The following is a 21,496-nucleotide window of genomic DNA, read 5'->3' on the forward strand; positions in this document are numbered from 1 at the left end:
TATCATTTCAAAGAGTAATTGCCAAAAAATTAATTCACTACTTGAGTTCAAGCCATCAGGTTTTTTTTAAGCCAGTCAAATTTAGCACTGGAGGGTTGTATACCAACTTTAGTGACATTACTGTTAATAAATTCTGATAAGCCATTACCATCAGACCAGTTCAAACCATCGGTTCTTACCTTAATTATTACAGTAGCTTTCTAACTAGTCTTCCTACTTAGCAGTTCTGCACCCAGCTTCTAGATGAGTCACCACCATACTCAAAAACTTTCTGTAGCTCTCAGTTTCATACAGAATTAAGTTCCACTGCATTAACTTGGCACAAAAAATATTCAATAATATATTCTTATTCTATGGTTGTCTCTTACATTTGTATCTTCATTTCTTCTATGCTGTGGCTGAACCGAATTGCTTTCTTTTCCTTGAACACACTTACCTATGGCAGAAGAAAACCTTTGCTTATGCTGTTCTCTGTGTATAGAGCATCCTTGTTAGACTTGCATCTCCTGCAGTTGTGAATTTGCATTAACCCTTCACTGTCGTTTTCCTTTCTCCCTATGATCATGCACTCTTTCAAAACAGTTATCCAGAATTTTGAATTGCTATGGCCATCAAATGGAAGTAGCCATAGTGGCTTACAATTTCTCCTTATGCCTAGCCTCCAGAATGGGTTGCATCTGATTTCACAGTTAATAGAGTAATGGGTCCAAGGTTGACTACTTGGCAGTAGTACATCTTTCTGGAAAGGTAAGAATGACTAGATGACCTAGAGAAAATTAGGATTGCAAGATAGATGAGACAGCCTCCTTGTCAAATATTTATTCTTCCTAATCACTTTGACCTTTTCCCTTGACTTTTTTCCTATTCTTGATCTTTTCAAGGCTGACTCCATGAATGACTTCATTCAAATCAGCTTAAAAGTGGTCACCTAAAAGTGGTATTCTCTGACCACTTGACCTAAAATAGCCATCCAGTGACTCCCTATTTCATCAAATGATGGAAAAATGAATGCTTTATTTTCTTCATCTCAATCCCTTTCTAGAAGTAATTTGCTTCTTTACCTGTTTACTTATTTATTGTTTATTTATTGTTTTTCTCCTACTAGAATTTAAGCACCAAGAGGGTAGAAATTTTGTCATATTTAGTACAGTTTCCCTGGCAACTAGAATCAAAGTGAGAATTCTCAGAGACTATGAGGGTTCACTATCTGTTTGCTAGAAGATATACAAGACTTTTGTGGATAATACTTAAAGCAAGATAGGCCGGATGGTAATTCAGGTTGATAATGATCAGTGACATTCAGCTTTTTTTCATATGTTTATTTGTCACGTAAATGTCTTCTTTTGAGACCTAACAATACTTTTAAGACTGTTGCTTCTATATTTGAAATCCTTTAAGTCATTTTTGACTACATATTCACTACTTGTTACTGTTATTACAATAATTGTCAGACAAAAATAAATCTACTTCAGACTTTTAAGGAAGTTTTGTATCGTAATAATTTTAATTGTTTTTTAATAGACATTTTAATTGCTTTTTAAGTAGTGGGAAACTACCACTGACAACCTCTGTGGTGGTTTTCTCATTTTTGGGAAGATGTATTTGGAGTAACGTATGGGAAAGGGGCTTGAAAAAAAATAGGAAGCTGGATTTAACATTGCCTTGAGTTAAATGTTCTCTTTTTATTTTGCTTTTTAGTATAATGTACTTTTTCTTAGCTTTCCTATGACTCTACTTAGCAACCTTTGCTAAAAGAAACACAACGATGATTGACTACTTTGAAGACACATACACTAGACACTTAAAATCAACAAAAGCAGAGAGGTATGACATTATACTTTCCATCGTTTTGTGTTGTATCTAGAGTCAAACTAATCATTTTAATGGCATAAAAAAATAATTCTCAACAGGTACGTTGGCCCATGCCTGTAATCCTAGCACTTTGGGAGGCCGAAGCTGCTGGATCATGAGGTCAGGAGTTCGAGACCAGCCTGGTCAATATGGTGAAACCCTGTCTCTACTAAAAATACAAATATTAGTCGGGTGTAGTGGCACATGCCTGTAGTCCCAGCTACTTGGGAGGCTAAAGCAGGAAAATCGCGTGAACGGGGGAGGTGGAGGTTGCAGTGAGCCGAGACCCTGCCATTGCACTCCAGCCTGGGTGACAGAGTGAGACTCCATCTCAAAAAAATAATAATTAATCTTCAAGTCATCTTTTAGGAAATTATATTGTAGTTATGCATTAATGTTAATATTACAGATATTTGATATTTTCATATTTTAAGTACTTTTACTAAATGGGTGATAGCTTTTAAAAATTATTATTTAAAATTCTGGCAACCTCCAATTTTAGTGCTGTGGTATAAAACTACACTTTTTACTCACTTTCATCTTTGACTGCCTTATGAAAGTTTGACTCTGAACAAAGTAAATCACCAGTGATTTGCTGCGTGGAATACTATCTCACCACACAGCCAGCATGGATGGAAAATTATGGCAAGTAACTTAAATTGAAGTAATAATGATTACCTGCTGCATTAGGTACAAGGTTTACGGGACAAAATAATATTTTAATGTAGTAGTGGTGATTACTTCTATAGCAAACCATTTTATCCAAATTATCATTTCAACATGTATTAGAAAAATTATTGATGAGATAGATATTTTACATTAGATTTTTTTGTAAACCCTCAAAATCCAGAATGTATTTTACACGCATAAAAGATCTTAATTCTGGGGCTAAATTTTTTGAGACAGAATCTCACTCCATTGCCCAGGCTGGAATGCAGTGGCACAATCTCAGCTTACTGCAAACTCTGCCTCCCAGGTTCAAGCAATTCTCCTGCCCAGCCTCCTGAGTAGCTGGGATTACAGACATGTACCACCACGCCCAGCTAATTTTTTTGTATTTTTAGTGGAGATGGGGTTTCACCATATTGGCCAGGCTGATCTTGAACTCCTGACCTCGTAATTCACCAGCCTCGGCCTCCCAAAGTACTGGGATTACAGGCATGAGCCACCACACCTGGCCTAGGTCTAATAGACACACTTGAGGTGTTTTTTGATTTCATAAAATTTGCACCTACAAGAGTAGTTTCACATACCTAAATTGTCTGAAATATATTTAAAAGTTTCAGTAACTGAATTGACTATCAATAAATCATTTTCTTAAATGACTATCAATAAAACTTTTTCACTAGTTGCTTTGTATGATTGACGAGTCACTGCAAATAATAAGGTTAATTTCATTCGATTTAAACATTATGACAAAATTATTTATCTTTTTCGGAAAAATTCAGACTTTGAGGTAAAAACATATTAACTTAAAAACTCTATCTCTCCAAGTTAAGTATATTTAAATCGCTCATGTCAACTTAAAATTATTAATATCAAATTCAAATTTGAGCTGCAAAGCAACTCTAAATTTATCAATATCAACTATTTTTTCTTGTAGTTTTGTAGCCAATTTATATAAAAGCTGTTGTGTATAATTAAAATCTGCATATTGATTCACGTTAGAAAAATGTGTAAATCATGATTATTGAATTGCATTATGTGAAGTTTTCATTTCAACATAAAGTCTAATAGCAGTTGACTAGATATTTGAGGCTATAAAATTACTGCCCAATGTATAGTCTCAAAGCAATGTATTAAAATAATAAATTAGCTTTTCCATTCAGCATGATATGGATGTAAAATCATGTCATCTGCCATATTTTTGTTTTCAATTATGGGATATTTAATAAGTATTGCTTTTGTTTGAAGACAATCTTGAATTGGGATTAACAATACAGTAAATCTTATAAAAATTTAAAGTTGTACTTAACAGAAAAATATTTTACACTGCTTCAGCTTTTATATTACAATTAATTTAACTAAAATAAAATATTCAGTTTCTCACTAGCCACATTTCAAGTGCACAATGGCCACATTCTAGACTTTAGTGAACGTTTTCGCTAGTTGCCTTATGTGGTTGATAAGTCACTGCAAATAATAAGGTTAACTGTATTGAGTTTAAACATTTCCCATTACTGGTTATTAGGTGTACCAACTATATATTAAAGGTTGATCCTTCCGTGTTTTCTTTGAATAAAAATATTAAAATTTTGAGAAATATTTGAGGCTATAAATTGGGCAGTCATAACGTACAGATGCCTGGAACAGTCCAGATTATGCCTGTTTTCACAAGAAAATTGTCAATAGAATTTCATTTTCAAAGGTATATTGTTTCAGATGATACTCTATACATCCATTCTAGATATAATGCAAAGTACTTTAAAACCTCTGCTAGGAAGGAAGCAGTGTGTAGTAAGCTACAATATCAGTTACTGCATGTACAGACAAAAGAAAATATTCCTTCCCACACTATTTCCATATGCTTATCTGAGAGCCCATGAGGACAGAGGACTGAGTAGACTTGCTGCATGCTGAGCTGTTTTCCAAGAATACAACCAAAGAGGAATATCTAAGTGTGATTCTAAATGTTATAAAGTTTTTCCATGTGCAGTAAAATTAGCAACTCTTGTTCTTCTCTTTGGTAGAAAATATTGATAATACTGTTTTAAACTTTGCTGTTGCCTTCAATGAAAATCACAGATATTATATCAAATATAAATACTGGAGAAAAGTGCAGCTTCTGTAAATTAAATTTTTAAGTTAGAAAATGTTTTTTTAAAAATGAATACATTTTAAAATTTTCAAATCTACATCATTTTTTTTCAAGCTATCAATATACTGGAGACTGGACTAATAAATACGTAGGAAAGACATATCAATTAGGTGCATGTAAATTACGTCCCTAAATTGCTCGTAAGTTGTTCTCTTGAGTAAGGAGGATTGTTACATATTAATATCAGCTATGTGACAGGCATTACACTAATACATCATATCACATTAATCAAATTTAAGTTTTATAACAACCCTGAGAAGTAGGTATTAGTTGCATTTTGTAGGCAGGGAAAATGATGCTCAAAAGAGGTTAAATAATCTGCTTTAAGTCACCTAGCTAGTGAGTGGTGAAGCTAGGGGTTTTATAATCCTTGGATCATGTCCTTCCGGTATAGTGTGTTGGTTTATTATATAAGACTCATGAGATTTGCAAGTCATGCTTTTTGGGGGAAATCTGGATTGCAGCCTCTGTGGCTCCCTGGTTTATTGTTTTTAGAAAAAGCTTAAGAGTTCTGGTTTCCCAGATTTTAGGAGACTCAAAAATCACCTGTCTGTAAACAAAATAAAATGCCAACCCTGAGTCACTGAATGAAAGTTATCCAAGTTTCCAAATCTTCCCCTTCATCCCCTCCTCCCGCAAAAAAATTAAGCATACATTAAATGAGTGTTAGGTTAGTAATAATACTATTACATCACTAATTCAGACATCAATTAATTTGTAATACATGATAAAGCTCTCAGAATTGGGCTGAGCAATACTATAATGGAGACTTTTAAGAGGAAATTTATCTACAAAATAGAGTAGCCAGAAAAGCATGGACTTTGAAATTAAGCAGTCCTGAATCTGAATTCTGACTGCCAGTTATACATTTTATGTTTTTAACCAAGTTATTTAATTCTTCAAAGCCTCAGTTTTCTCATCCAAAAACAATATTTCCTACCTCACAGAATTATTTGCTGCAATTTTATAAAGGATATTATTTACTGCAATTTTAATTGTATAAACATCTCCCTTTTATGCATAGGTCCCAAATGTGGTATCTTTTCACAATAATGTATTTTATCCGAATTCTTGGAATTGCTCATGGCGTAATTCAGAATCAAAGATCTGTGAACCCTGAGGCAGATATGAATATTGTAAGTTGTTAGAAAATAAATCTGGACTGCTGAAATAACAGAGAATGCCACTCTTCAAATTTTGAATTTTAAGTTAATAGATTTACAGTCAAATGTATATGTCTATATTCAAGTATTTTTATATGGGTTAATGTTTCTCATCTGCTATGCTGTAACTCAGTTTCTCCTTCAGCCTTATTCTATCTTTGTAATGAAAAATGTATAAATATATTCATATCTTCACAAATTTGAAATATATTCATACTTTCATATATATATGTGTATATATATGTGTATATATATGTATATATATGTGTGTGTATATATATATATATATATATATATATACACACCTCCTTCTCTTCTGCATATTTACCTACATACAAATTTCAGATATAAGATTAGATATACACATAGACATGCAAACATTTATGGATGCACGTATATTTTAAAATTGTATGTGGGTGGGTAGGTAAAAGTATGAGAGACTAGTAGTCAAAAAAGAAAATATTCTTGAGATACCTTTTTGAAGGTAGGGGTTTGTTTTTTATTTATTTTTTAATTCTTTCAATCCCTAGTTTATAAAACTGCTGTTCAGCAGGTGTTGTATACATACTTGTTATCTGAATGAATCACTAAATTAGCAAAAATAAAAATAGATAGGCCTGAGGTTGAGAGAGAATACCAATGTTCATTATACATAATAGGTTAGAAACAGTAAACCATTCAACTTAATTGGATAACAATTTTATGCTAAAAGATTTGTTTTTTCTTAATCTAGAGCCAAATTATTTCCTACTGGGGCTACCCTGATGAAGAATATGATATTGTAACTGAAGATGGTTATATCCTTGGCCTTTTTAGAATTCCTTATGGGAAGACAAACAATAATAAAAATCTAGGTAATATTCAATTTAAGATGGATTGGTGACTATCTGGGGTCGGAAGTTCTTAATTATTCCAGTCCCTGGAGAATGTAGAACAAGAAAAGCATCTTAAGATTAAGTGAATAGTTAACTTCTCATGTATCTTCCCGCATGCCGCAAGAAGAAACATGCAAGAATATACACTGGCTTTCTGGTCACAGAAAGGTTGTGATGAAACACAAGGTGTTCTTTCCAGGCTTCCTTTGTGGATCATTTTGCTCTTGCATGTTGATTCTCTAGAATTTTCTTCTACCGATGAGAGATTAGAAATGCTCTGAAGCACAATAACATTATTATACTCCAGGTTTGAAGAAAGGCTTGTACAAATTTCCTTCTTTGTGATTCTCTCCTCTAGTAATGGAGTGATGAGGTTGGTAGTAGCCTCACGGCTCTTTATTCCAACAGTAAGTACATTTGAATCATCAGCGTGTGGTACAAAACGCACTGGAATTTGTTAGGAGATCTGGGTTGTAGTCCTAGATCTACCACTTACTAGCAGAATATGTAATGGATTACTTTTGCTTATTCATATAATTACCCAAATAAAAGCCAAGTATTTTCTTTTCTCCTTAGCTTTTCTCCTGAAAGAATGTTTCTTTCAGAAGGAAACAGAATGTGAAAAAATAGAATGTTGATTATATTATAGCACATTCTTTCAAGTTATTTTGAACATTAAAGTATACTTCAGAGAGGATATTAATTTGAAACAACCTCAATTAACATAATTTTGCATATTTATAAAGGTTACACCCAGTAGCGGAAAATCTTAACATAGATTTTATATAATAATAGTAATTATCCCCCAAGATATGACCTCATTTTGCAAGTACTCTATTAAAGATTTAAAGACAATTTAAAAAACAGCAAGTGTCTTAGAGTGTTCTAAAGGCAGAGCCTGAGAGAGGGGTTCAGATACATGTGACTAATTGATGAAATACTGTCAGGAAACAGTAAGGTGGAAACTAGGATAAACTAGGGTGAGGAGTTAAGTGATAATATGACTCAGGTTGGGGCTAGCTGCAAAATGATCTCAGAAAAGTTCAAGGTTCCCATAAAAATTGCACTACAGAGGTGAGATTAGAGAGCTAGCTTTTTGCCTTCCTATGTCAATTAATCATTGTCTGAAGGCTACCCCTAGAAGGAGGTATGATCTCTTAGGTGAGGCAGTTCCAATTTGGCCATGGGCAATTCTACAGAGAAAGGAGCAATAGTAAACCCTTAAAAAGCAATACCTAAGGCCATAACTAGTACTCATAAATTTCCTCCTCCACCATCCATTCTAGATTTCTCTACCTCTCAGATAGCCTGCCTGATAGGTAAGCCAGGCCCTCATCCCTGAGGGCTAACATATTCATATCAGGTGATTGTTGTATTTGTTCATGTACAGTTAAAACAGGGCATAGAAGTAGGAGAAGATGACTCAGTGGATCACCTGAAGAGCAAATGTATTTCTCCCTTTCCTCATTTTGTATCAGCAGACCTATTTCCTTATGATTATGGTCAATGAACTTCCTGGTCTTCAGTAATGAAGAGCCCACAGTGACTACTAGGCAGTGGTCATAGCTTTAAGTTTGTTAGGGTGAATATAGTGCCTTGGTGGGAGCATTTTCTCTCTGAGGATGAGGGCCTCTAGATATGTAGAGGCTGAAATTGCAAGTACACAACCCTGAGTGGGTTACTAGGAGTGATGGCAAGCTCTTGTTCCTCAGACTCCTGTATTCTACTTAATGGGGAATGACCAATATATTATCACCATTTTAAAAAGATGATGTACAATAAATCCTGAAGGATAGTGCCCATACTTACAGGATGTTGTCTCCCAGCTGTCATCTTCCACTGAGCATTCAAGGGGTTGTTTGATTTTTCTGTCAGGTTGGCAGCCTCTTGATGGGCGTTATATGGTGGATACCATAGCCATGTGTCAATGAATATGTCAACTTTGCTATGTAATTGATCCCTTATTTAAAATGTGTTACTTAAAATGTGTACGAGTGCTCAAATTACTATAAAATGTTTGATTATTCTCTTTCAGTAAAATTTGTAGATTTAAGTGGGATGTGACCTAGTTGCCACGTGGTTATTTGAAAGACATCCATTAGTAAACTGTATTAAACAGCTCTGGCATACAATGGAAATAAATATTAGTAACTACTTCACTTATGAAAACAATTTTAAAAAATCTTTAAATGTCATATATTAAAAGTTTGAATTTCAGAAAAGAGATTTTCATATAGATAGCTACAAAATTTATAAAGAATTTTCTGCATTTTTTTTTCAGTTCAGAGGGTTGTATACTTGCAACATGGTTTGCTTACATCTGCCAGCAGCTGGATTTCCAATCTTCCCAACAATAGTCTGGGCTTCATTCTGGCAGATGCTGGTTATGATGTGTGGATGGGAAATAGCAGAGGAAATACCTGGTCCAGGAAACACTTGTACCTAGAAACAAATTCCAAAGAATTCTGGGCTTTCAGGTATGAATAAACTAAAGTAACATTTCGTTTTATAAATGTATACACAGTTTTCATTTTGAATGTAATAAAATAAAATATAGGTCTCACTCTTTTCACAACCTAGGACGTTCTGTAGACCATTAAAATTTATGTGATTTTGGCTTGAAAATTAAAGAGTACTTATGTGATTTTGAGTTCTTTTTTTATATTTCAGCAATAATCTTTATTTCTTACTTAGTACCTTATTCACCAACCCCATCCCTCCTTTAAGTACTCTTCTACTCTATAACTCATATATTTTTTCTGCCCTACTCTATTTTTCATATACAAACACCCTCTTTATAAGACTGCTTTGTGATTTTATTTCCTTGACTTTGAGTTTCTATTCAGAAGATACATTATACGATGTAACTTCCTGATTAATAACAAAAGAGAATAGAAAATTGCTTTTATTAATTTACCTATTCATTATTTTCAAATATCAATATAACATTAGCAGAAAGTGCTATTTTTATTTTCCTCTTTCTTTTGTAGTTTTGATGAGATGGCAAAATATGACCTTCCAGCTTCCATTGATTTCATTGTGAAGAAAACCAGACAAGAGGAAATATTTTATGTAGGCCATTCACAGGGCACTACTATTGGTATACCAAGAAATATTATTGTTAATATCCCTTAATTTCTTTTTTAAGGTTATGCATATACTTCTTAAAATTGTAGATAAGCTTCTAGACCTGTAAGTAAAACAAAAACTGTGAGACCAACGTAGTATAGCAGAATGCCCTTTGTGGGATTAAAGCAGAATCCTACATGCTGCTTTGATCCCACATGGAGTCTTCTCTAATGGCAAAGAATTGATTGTAAAGACAAGGTTGGTTGTAGTTTTGTTTGTTTCAAATTGTATAAAAGTTGGATATCAATGTTATTTAAGATCAAAGTGAGATTGCCACTATTATTTGTACTACAAATAGAATGTTCACATGATTTTCCCTTTTAAAAATGTAGAATAGGATTTTATCAGTAGAAAAGACCAAAAAGCTACGTATGTTTTTGCATTTAAGTCTGGTCAAACTTAAGAAATGCACAAAAATTAGGAAATTCTTCTTTATTTAAAGATGACAATAAAAGAATTTTAGTCAGAACTCTAATGCCTGTCTAATACGTAACAACTTTACTTTCAGAAATAAATTGCCTATGACTTAACATAATTCTCTTGCATACTATAAACCTCTTTACTTGTGTTATTCCATTTTGCAGGGAGAAAAAGCCATCTTATAATAGAAGCTAATATTAAGTCGTTTCTAAGCTGATGACTAAAATTTTCTTATAAAAATAATCCACTTTCTACTAGAAAAAGCATGTTGAGTAATAATGTAATCCCATTTTCTATAGATCTTTTCTCTGACATGTATTATGTCATATATGTGACTTTTAGTCCAAATTATCATCAACTATTCAATGATCTCAAACCAGGAATGGCTGAAAACATAGAAATAAGAAAAAAAAAATGAGGACCAAATGCCATACCTTAATTGTTTGGTTGTTTGGCTCCTCAGAAACTAACCTAAATAAATAAATAACCACTCAGAATATTGATGTGTAAGTAGATAGCTTGATAAGATGGCAAAGGGAAAATTACTATTTTCACATTAATGCTTCTAAACTATTGATAAAATAAGATGCTTAGTGTCCTCTGTATAAAAAGGTAAGGAATTTTAAAATATATTGAAGCTAAATATTATAACAGTGTGACATTTGTTGAGTACGTCACCTAAAGTGTAAGATTCATTTGTCTGAAAATTTCACATATTTCATTTTTACCATTGCCCATAATAAAAAATGTTCAATATTGCTCCTAATCTTTAAACTATGGTGTTACATGTCTGATTTATTGCTAAATTATCATTCTTTATGGTCTATACATTGTAGAAACCCTAATTATCAGTATTCTGTTATACACTGGGTGATTAAAAAGTGTTTGATAAGTGAATTAAGAAATAAATAAGTTGATTGTTCGGAAACTATTTTTTAACTTAGTCTTATTCTCCATGGTGTCATCTCTTACATGGTAGTAATTGCACAAAAATAGCTTAATAATTTATATATTCTTTTCTTTTAGGTTTCATAACATTTTCTACTATACCAAAGATAGCTGAAAGAGTCAAAATATTTTTTGCCTTAGCACCAGTTTTTTCCACAAAGTACTTAAAAAGTCCTTTAATTACAATGACCTACAAATGGAAGTCAATAGTGAAGGTATGTTACACCTTTCTTTTACATCATTGATAACCCAAAATGATAATTCTGTGCTTTCAAAATAAGAGATCTTGACTATAGTAAACAACCGCATGTATGAATTGAAATGTTTGGTTTCATTTACACTAGATTTTTGCCTTTATTTCTACAGAGGAATACAATTTTACTTATTATACCTTTAGAACCTCAATGTGAGAGGAAATCCAGTGGCCAAACCATCTCTACACCCTGCTTCCAAGTTTATTCCTTTATTTAAAATTTTCAAACTACTGTGAGATAATTTGTTTGGTTGTATGCATAGTGAATTACTACATCATTTCTTTATTACTTTACTACATCATTTCTTTATTACTTATTGTGATCGTCCAAATGTGGATAAAATAAATTTATTTTACAGGTGTTTTCCGGCAACAAAGACTTCTTATCTAAAACCTCATTTAAAAAATTTGTTGGTTCAAAGCTGTGTCCACTACAGATTTTTCAGAAGATTTGCCTCAATATCTTGTTTATGATGTGTGGGTATGACCCAAAAAACTTAAATATGGTAAGAACAACTTATATTTGAAATATATATATTTTCCAACATTTGAAAAGTATAATTATAATAGTGCTTGTGTTATACCTTGTGTCATTTTGTGTTTCATCCATATACACTAGTAGTCAGATTCTTAGTCTATCTGATTTTATGACTACACCAACATTGTACAATTAATTTGCATTAACATGCTGGGATTGTTTTACCTCCATATTTGTCTTGCTGTCTGTAAATATTCAAAAGCAGCTGATGTGATGGGTATCTTTATTGACTTTTGCTATTGGGTATTAGTTTCCTGAGACTTCTAAGATTTAGGTCCTCTTCTATTTATTTGTTTCCCATAACTCCTCCTCCTGGTTCCTAATACTCTTTCCCATCCTTGTTAATCCTTTCATAATTAGAATTAGTGCCTGCCAATTATCTTTCAGTTTCTAGCTTTTATCAATACTCTTGGAGTGGGAAACTATTGTGGTACTCAAGCTACTATTACCAAAACCTTTGGATTGATTGTGTGTAGGTTCTTTTAAGGATACAGGCATTTATTTGAAGTGTTTTTTATCACATTAAATTGAACATCTAGATTTGGAAGAAGCAAATGTGGCAATCGGACTAGTGGTTGGTTCTTGTTCCTGGGCCCTTTAAGAACGTCTCAAAGAGAGCCAATGTATACATTCAAAGAAAGAGAGTGTTCTCTTAATTCCCAAACACATTTTCATGCCACAAGGACATGTTTGTTGACTTCGTTGAATTTGTTCAATCTTACCTTATTTTCAGAATGCTATAAGAAATAAACTCAGTTGTCTTCTTTTCCACTCATAAAGATATGAGCAATGTACCTTCTGCCATAGAAAGCAAAAAGGATTACTTTCATATTCCCTCTTTTTCATATTCTTCTGTTCATGTAGTATTAAGCACCTACTATGAAAGAACTGGAAGAATCATAAATATAATGTTTGTTTTTACTTGATTTATCCATTAATTCTATGATTTGGGTAGTATATTTAGCCAATTCTGTATTTTTTGTAATTATAATGTGATGTCTCTGAGAACTCTTTTTTGTGTGTAAATTATTAGAAAAGCTTGTACTCTGGTTTTCTAGTCTTCAAATCTGTGGCAGTTCTTCTGCAACAGAAGTTGAAAATGTTGTAGATTGTAATATGACTGTGTCTTAATTTAGCTGGAATTATAGGAAGTTGGAAGTAGAAAATTTTCATGCATAGTGTGTTTGGAAATAGTAATGGTGAATCTGTGGTTAAGCTTGAATCAGTCTCTTGAGCCTAGCAAGATCTGTGGAGGAAGTAGGGTCTGGCTTAAAATTATTTTCCTAAAGCCAGTATGAAAAACCAAAAAAAGAATCTGGTAGTTTTTATAAAAAGGCTGTGAGTGGAATCTGGCCAATGTCACTCGGGTATGAAAAACCAGCCACAGAGAATTGAAATCAAGTCATGATACAAGGAAGAACAGATGATGAAAGTGCTCACAGTGTAACTTGGAAAATGTATCATCAAACAACCAAAATGTTGACTTTGTCCAGGTGTCACATTTTTTTTTTATGATTTACAAAAAGAAATTCTAACTCTTATAAAGGGAAATGAGCCTGAGATATATGAATGCAGCAGTCAAGGGTGTGTGGCTACAATTTAGGTCCCTTTCAGGGAATGGATTTCTTCTTATCTTTCTCATAAAGGTGAAGTAGAGACTCTGGTAAACATTTCAGATTGCTCATAGATAGGCCTGATGGGTGTTTATGAAAGCTACTGTGCACTTCTTCATCCAGAAAGATGAACAGAACAGTGTGCTTTGTGTTGTATAAGCCTCTGACCTACATTAAGGTAAACAGCAGTGACCCAGGATGGAAGGAATATCTGGAATGTACCAGAAAACTAAGCATTATGTTGGAGCTTATTTCAAACACAGAGAAGAATTATAATCAGAGGACATAATAAATACCTGAGTTTTAATTATGGAATGTTTCTGTTAAAAATTTCTGTACAGGCTGTTTAAAATGGTCCTGTCAGAACTTTGTTTTTGACAGTTTCAAGCAGCCTGAATGGCAATGAAAACAAAAGAAATTTTCTCTTTATTGAGGTACAATTGACAAATAAATACATTGTGAAATAATTGCCACATCAAGTTGTTAATACATCTATCACCTCTAGTCACATTTTTGGTGAGAATGCTAAATTTTAGAAAATTTCAGGTATACAGTACAGTATTATTAGCTAATCACCATGCTGTGCATTAGATCCTCAAAATGTATTTACCGTATAACTGAAAGTTTGTACCCTTTCACCACCATGTCCCCATTTTTCCTACCTGCCAGACCCTGGCAACCACCATTTTACTCTGTTTCTATGAGCTCACCCATTTTTATTTTTTGGGTTTTTTTTTCTTAATTTAAGATACTACTTATGAGTGATATCATACAGTATTCGTCTTTCACTATTTGGCTTATTTAACTTAGTAATACCCTCCAGATTCATCTATGCTGTCACAAATGGCAGAATTTTTTTCTCTTCTATGGCTCATTAATATTCCATCGTGCATATATATTTATGTGTGTGTGTATATATAAATGGATATATAGATATATATGTGGAGATATATATATATATATATCTTCAAGATATATATATGTATATATATATATATCTTCAATCAGATGGGTCAATTTTTATGGTTGTTTTTGTTCTTATTGTTCCTGGAAGATATTATAAAGCTTGTATTTTATGTCTTCAGCTATAATATTAACAATATTTTAAAATCCATTTTGATAGTCTTTGCCTTTTAATTGGATTACATTTCATAAATCTATTTTTATATAATTATTAAGATTAGATTTATGGCTATCACCTTGCTATGTGCTTTTTATTTGTCCTATCTGGTGTTCTTTATTTAGCTCCTCAATTTATTTTGGTAATTTATTTCTATCTTGTTAGTTCTTTAATGCTTTCAAAAGGTGTTTGTGTATGTGTATGTATAGCTGTTTCTCAGTCACATTTGATTGTTTTTAGTAGGGTAACAGATGAAATAACTTAGAAATTCAATAATAGCGGCTGGGCATGGTGGCTCATGCCTGTAATCCCAGAACTTTGGGAGGCTGAGGTGGGTGGATCATGAGGTCGGGAGTTTGAGACCAGCCTGACCAACATGGTGAAACCCTGTTTCTACTAAAATTACAAAAAATTTGCTGGGCATGGTGATGCGTGCCTGTAATCCCAGCTACCCAGGAGGCTGAGGCAGGAGAATTGTTTGAACCCGGGAGGCGAAGGTTGTAGTGAGTGGAGATTGTAGTGAGTGCAACACCCATTGCACTCCAGCCTGGGCAACAGAGTGAGGCTCTGTCTTAAAAAAAAAAAAAAGAAATTCAATAATAGCTTCTATATTAATGTAAAAATTGTACAATTTAATAAGTAAATTTGTATATTTAATTAAAATATAATTTGATGATTTGTTTATTAATGATTAATTTAAAATTAATTTTCTTGAAATAATTTAGTCTAATAAATACTAAGAGATTATGCTTTCTATGATTCAACTAATATAAAAATGCTTTTGTTTTTAACCCCTCAGAGTCGTTTGGATGTATATTTTTCACACAACCCAGCAGGAACATCTGTTCAAAATATGCTCCATTGAAGTCAGGTATAACTGCTAAAGTGTATTTCAATACAATTTAATTTACACTAATCATGGTTTACCTCATTATTCTAGGGATCATACCACGGCCATAGAATAATAAATTTATAAAGATAACATGAAATTATTATATATTTGTGTAATTCCTTATAGTTTATAAAATACTGGGGCCTGGCCTGATGGCTCATGCCTGTAATCCCAGCACATTGGGAGCCCTAGAGGGTCAGATCACCTGAGGTCACGAGTTTGAGATCAGTCTGGCTAACATAGTGAAACCCAGTCTCTACTAAAAATATAAAAATTAGCCAGGCATGGTGGCTCATGCCTGTAATCCCAGTTACTTGAGAGGCTGAGGCAGGAGAATCACTTGAACCCTGGAGGTGGAGGTTGCAGTGAGCCAAGATCACACCACTGCACTCCTGACTGGATGACATAATAAGACTGTCTCAAAAATAAAAGTAAAACGTTAGTAGCATAATTTAATAATCCTCTAAACCTTAACAGTGCTACAACAATATAAATATCTATGTTTTACAATTGAGAAAATGATAGAACAGTAGACTAGGAATTATTTAGGCCATGTCCCACAACCGACTTGCCCAATGATTCAAAGCTATTTCATTTTAAAAAATCTGATTGGAATACAGTTATCCTGATGCCTACTCTGAAATGCTCCACTAGACTGCTTTTTCTCTTCTGTTGAATTGTTAACTCCTTGAGGACCATGAGAAGTTTTGTTCACTTTTGTATTTCCAAGGCCAACAGTTCTAAGCATATGGTAGATACCCAATTAATATTTGTTCAGAAAATGATACTGATACAGAAAAATCCAGCATGAATGTAATCTTAATGTTGAAAACCAGGATAAACATAGTATAAAGAATACTTTTCTCAGATCGAAAGACCAGAAATTAAATTGTTTCTCTGGACCTTAGTGGCATGATGACATTGAACATCTCATTTAATCTTCCTGAATCAGTTTCCTTTATTTTTAAAGTGAAATTAATAATTCTCTAATTTTACTTAGAAAAATATTGTAAGACTCGAAAAGACTAATGATTATGAATGTTCATTAAAGTTCATAAACACTAGGTAACTTTAAAGTATCATTAAGATATTGGGTAAGGCTTTTTTGTTTATAAAACATTTAAATCTATAATGTGATTTGATATAAATTATTGAAAACATTTATTATCACTTATATTTAGGTAAGATAAGTTATACTTTCTTCTCTGGTGATGGCTAGACTAGAAAAATCTAAACAACTTTTGCAAATATTTATCCATTGTAACAATATTTATTTTACACCTACTATGTCTTTGTACTATTCTGTGTTCATGGGCTACATCAGTGAACAAAACGAGAACTCCTGTCTTCCTCAGGCTTGCATATTAGTAGGTACATAGATAATAAATGATAAGCATGTCAACTTTAAAAACTATTATAATGTGTTAGAAGGGATGAATAGAACTATGGAGAAACTGCAGTAAAAGAGTAGGGAAAAGGGATTAGGCATGTTGGGAAGTGGGTTGTATTTTTTAACAGAAAGGTTAAGTCAGGCTTCAATGAGATGGTGACATTTGAAAAAATATTTGGAGGAGGTGAGGTAATTAGCACTATGGATGTCTGGGGCTGCCATAACAAAATACCATAGATTGGGAAGCTTATAAACAAAAGAAATTTATATATTTTTATTATTTTATTTATAAACAAAAGAAATTTATTTCTTATTCCTCACAGTTCTGGAAGCTTAATCTTGGAAAGTCAAAGATGAACATGCTAACAGATTTGGTGTCTAGTGAAGGCCCACTTTCCAGTTCATAGATGGTACTTCTAACTATGTCCTCAGATGGTAGAAGGGGCAAAAGAGTTTCCTTGTGCACTTGTGACCTAATCACCTCCCTCAAAAGCTCCACCTGTTAATACAATTACTTTGGGGGTTAGGGTTTCAACATATGAATTTTGCAGGGACACAAGATTTAGACCATACAGTGGGGGGTGGGGCAAACATTTCAGATAGAAGGAGTAGCCAATGCAAAGCCCATATTCAGTAGCATTTCTGGGAGGCTCAGCTAAGAAGCAAGTGTGGCCACAGTAACAGAGAAACTTAGAGAAAGGAAGCAAAAATAATGAGTAAGAGGGAGCTGTATGCCATTGAAAGGACTTTGGCATTCACTCTGTATGAAATGAGAAGGCACTATATGTTTTTGAGCAGGGAAGTGACATGATATAGTTTACACTTTTAAAAGGAACACATTGGCTGCTATGTTGAGTAGACTATAGTGGGACAAGAGTGAAAGCGGTGAGAGTTAGGAAATTATTGCAATAATCCAAATGGGATTTAACAATTGCTTGGACTGATGTATTGACAGTGGAAGTGGTGAAAAGGAATGGAGTCTGAATAAACATATGTATATCATGAACATGCAGGCAGCAAAGTTTAATAATAGACTCTATAATAGGCAAGAGAGAAAGAGAGTCTTGGATAATTTTAAAGTTTCTGACTTATGTAATGAAAAGATAAAATTGCCATTAAAGGAGATGAGGAGGTTTGATGATAGAAGGGTTTGGAGGAAAGGTAAAATAAGTTTTAGATATTTAAGTGATGACATTGAGTAAGCAGTTGTGTATAGGAGCCTAGAATTTAGGAAATACTTATAAAAGAAGATAAGCATTTTGAATGTAAATGACATATAAAGCCAAGAGAGTGGGTGAGAATACAAATGAAGTGAGTATAGACAGAGAAGAGCAAGATCCTTTCGAGCAAGGATTGGGTACTGAGATCTGAAAAGATGAACAGGTCAGGTGGCAGAAACTAAATCAGCTAAACAAAGCTGAAAAGGAACAGTAAGTGAAAATGAAGATCAAGAAATTGTGGTGTTCCAGAAGCTAAGTGAAGGAAAGATCTCAAGGATGAGGGAATGAACAACTATGTCAAGTGCTGCCCATAGATAACATGAAAAAGTTCCTCAGAATTGATCAAAGTGCTAGAAATGTCAGGGTCATAAGTAACCTTGGCCAGAAAATGGTGGTGAGGCTGTGATTATAAAGGGATAAAGCAAAAAGTGCCTTCTGAGACAAACTCTTGAGCCCTACCATTTGAAGCAAGGTGTTTTAGGCATGTGTTATCTTAGTCTCAGTACAAGACACTCAGTGATGATCTCTGTTGATGAAGCTGAAAATTTAAGGGAGCCTGATGTTACTTTCCTCAAAAGAGGCTCCCCTCCTGGTAGAAAAAGGCCTTGGACATATGTACATTTATATAAAGACAATGAAATTATATTTAGATTCCCCTGCCCCCATCTCCAACCCCTTCTATTTATTTATGTATCCAAAGGAAAAGAAGAACAAAGAAGCCAGCTGCATAAATACCAGCAGACCCAGTACAATGGGGGTATATATGCATTGCCTGCTTAACTTGCTCAGCTGCCGCTGTTATGAACAAATGATATGATCTTCTTGTTTGTTTCTCTTTCAGCTTTTAAATTCTACTCATTTGAAAGCTTATGACTGGGGCAGTCCTGATCTGAACTTGGTTCATTATAATCAGGTAAATGATTCTCTATAAAAATAAAAATTCTCTCCCTTCCTGATTGTTCAGATGACTTTGTTATATACTAAGGATCAACTATAAATCCCCAGAGTACAATAACACACTGACAGGGACCAGCAGATGAAGATAATGTTCATTTGAAAAATATTGTCACATCCAACCGAAGTGGCTTTTCCATGTTTTCTATGTATTTTAATAAATATTCTGGATAAGCCTAGAAAAGTTGACAGGCAGTAGAAGAAGTCATTGTCCCTCAAGAGGAAAAATATTGTGTTTTTTATATGCATAGCTTTACATTTGGTTAATAAGAAATAATAGGCATAATATATTTATTGACCCTAAAACCAGTTATTCTGTTTGGAAAGATAAGAAAACATATATAATAATTAGGAAAAATTAGCAGTCAATGAGAATGTGGTAAAAATTGTATAATAACAAAATTATGGAAGTACTAGAACCCAAGTCTTTCTGACTTCAAAGTTTATGCTTTTCTTCCATACTTTACTGCCTCAGCTAAACTCCAGGCCTGATGTGATCTATTCATATAAAAGTCTGATCTTCATATAAAATTTGAAGATCAAATTCAATGAGATCAGAGTTGACACTGACTGCCAATACTTATAATGTGTTGACCAACATATTGATAGCAATATTGCCACAGAAAATTTGATTTAAAATCTTTTATGTTTTATAAATAGTACTGAAATTACCTCTGTGAAATGTTTGAATATTTTGAATAGAGCAAACTGTCTAGTTTAAGTTTATGTATGATTTATTTTCAAGTAAAACTTGTAATGCCTATTCATGCTTTTATACCTTTGTTTCAACAGATAAAAGTTGAATCCATTAGATTTGACTTATTTTAAAACAGTATTTAAAATCATCATTTTTAATCAACTAGTAATGAAAACCTTCCAATGTATCATCTCCTATGAAAAATCTTTTTTCACTCATTTATTTTTAGACAACATCTCCATTATACAATGTGACAAACATGAATGTGGCAACTGCAATTTGGAATGGTGAAAGGGACTTATTGGCAGACCCTGAAGACGTTAAAATTCTACATTCTGAAATCACAAACCGCATTTATTATAAAACTATTTCTTACTACAATCATATAGACTTTTTGTTTGGATTAGATGTCTATGATCAAGTTTACCATGAAATCATTGATATTATCCAAGATAATCTATAAAGAACCATGGCACTGTGTGTTTAAAGATCTATATTATTCCTACTAAAATCCAATTCTTATATTTTTAACTGTGTATGTTCTTTCATTTTTAAAACTAAAGTATGTAATTTTTCCCTGAATATTCTTATTGACTTTAGGCCCTCCAGTCATTAAATCAGTGTCATTTATTATCTCAGGAGAAATGGCAGATTATAAGTCAGTCTAAGAAGCCTGTTGAGTTTCAGAATAGAATTTAGATAACTTATATCAAAAACAGTAATGTTTAACAATTTGAATTGCAAGAGATAACATTTTAAGAAAGTTTTTTTCCAAAGTACAAGGGCTTACAAATTTTATAAAAAATAGAGTTTCGAGTAATACTTGATAATATGAAAACTAATGTTCCTCTATCCTAAATAAAGAGCAAAAATGCTTTTCAAGTTTTATAAAGGAGTTTGGGAAGAAAAGAAAAAGAAAGAGAGCCTGAATGCCAATGTAATATTGCTGCCTTATGACAAAAATGCTTTTCAAGTTTTATAAAGGAGTTTGGGAAGAAAAGAAAAAGAAAGAGAGCCTGAATGCCAATGTAATATTGCTGCCTTATGACCATTTCAGGCACAGTCCAAGATGTAGGGGCTGTGCTTCACTTCCTGGAGTGTATAGCTTGAGAAGAGGGAAGTTGCCTTTTCAGCCTATTGTGTGTTAAGAGCAGCAATGTTTGAGTTATATTCCTAGGTAACTAGATCTGAGGATAGATTCACAAAATATTATGCACTGTAGCTTATTGCATATAAGATCCAATAATTTCTTATACATGAGACATGTAAATATATTCAAGAGTGTACTAGAAGTATATTGACAGTATACTTTCATTTCAAATCTTATTCCTTTTTACAGGAAAGGAATAAGATTTGAAATGAAAGTATACTGTCAATAAATGCAACACATATAATAGAAGGCACAGACTGTGGCAAGACAATGGGAATAATCAGGAGATGTACACAAAATTGTATGTAGACTTTCTGTTTCCAGTTCCTCACATAACATAATTGGAAGTTACCTCTCAGACCAAACAACAAACAAAAAGTTCAGTAGACTGAAAAATCAATAATTCCTCTTGTCAGTCTTTTTGACACACAAGTGTCTAAATCAAATGGAAAGTATGTAATCAAA

General features: G+C 33.1%; 1 protein-coding gene across 1 annotated transcript; it reads left to right on the top strand.

The window, feature by feature from the left end:
- The first annotated feature begins 904 nt into the window (after positions 1 to 904).
- Positions 905 to 20,410, top strand: LIPJ (lipase family member J). The gene is made up of 11 exons (XM_017510111.2): positions 905 to 1,269; positions 1,699 to 1,824; positions 5,694 to 5,805; positions 6,566 to 6,686; positions 8,989 to 9,184; positions 9,698 to 9,807; positions 11,283 to 11,419; positions 11,817 to 11,963; positions 15,528 to 15,599; positions 19,072 to 19,143; positions 20,111 to 20,410. The coding sequence occupies exons 2-9, from the start codon at positions 1,766 to 1,768 to the stop codon at positions 15,591 to 15,593; spliced, it is 948 nt and encodes a 315-aa protein (XP_017365600.1). The 5' UTR covers positions 905 to 1,269; positions 1,699 to 1,765; the 3' UTR covers positions 15,594 to 15,599; positions 19,072 to 19,143; positions 20,111 to 20,410.
- Positions 20,411 to 21,496: the final 1,086 nt, after the last annotated feature.

The sequence above is a fragment of the Cebus imitator genome, unplaced genomic scaffold (assembly GCF_001604975.1).
Source record: "Cebus imitator isolate Cc_AM_T3 unplaced genomic scaffold, Cebus_imitator-1.0 Scaffold431, whole genome shotgun sequence".
Classification (NCBI taxonomy): Eukaryota; Metazoa; Chordata; class Mammalia; order Primates; family Cebidae; genus Cebus; species Cebus imitator.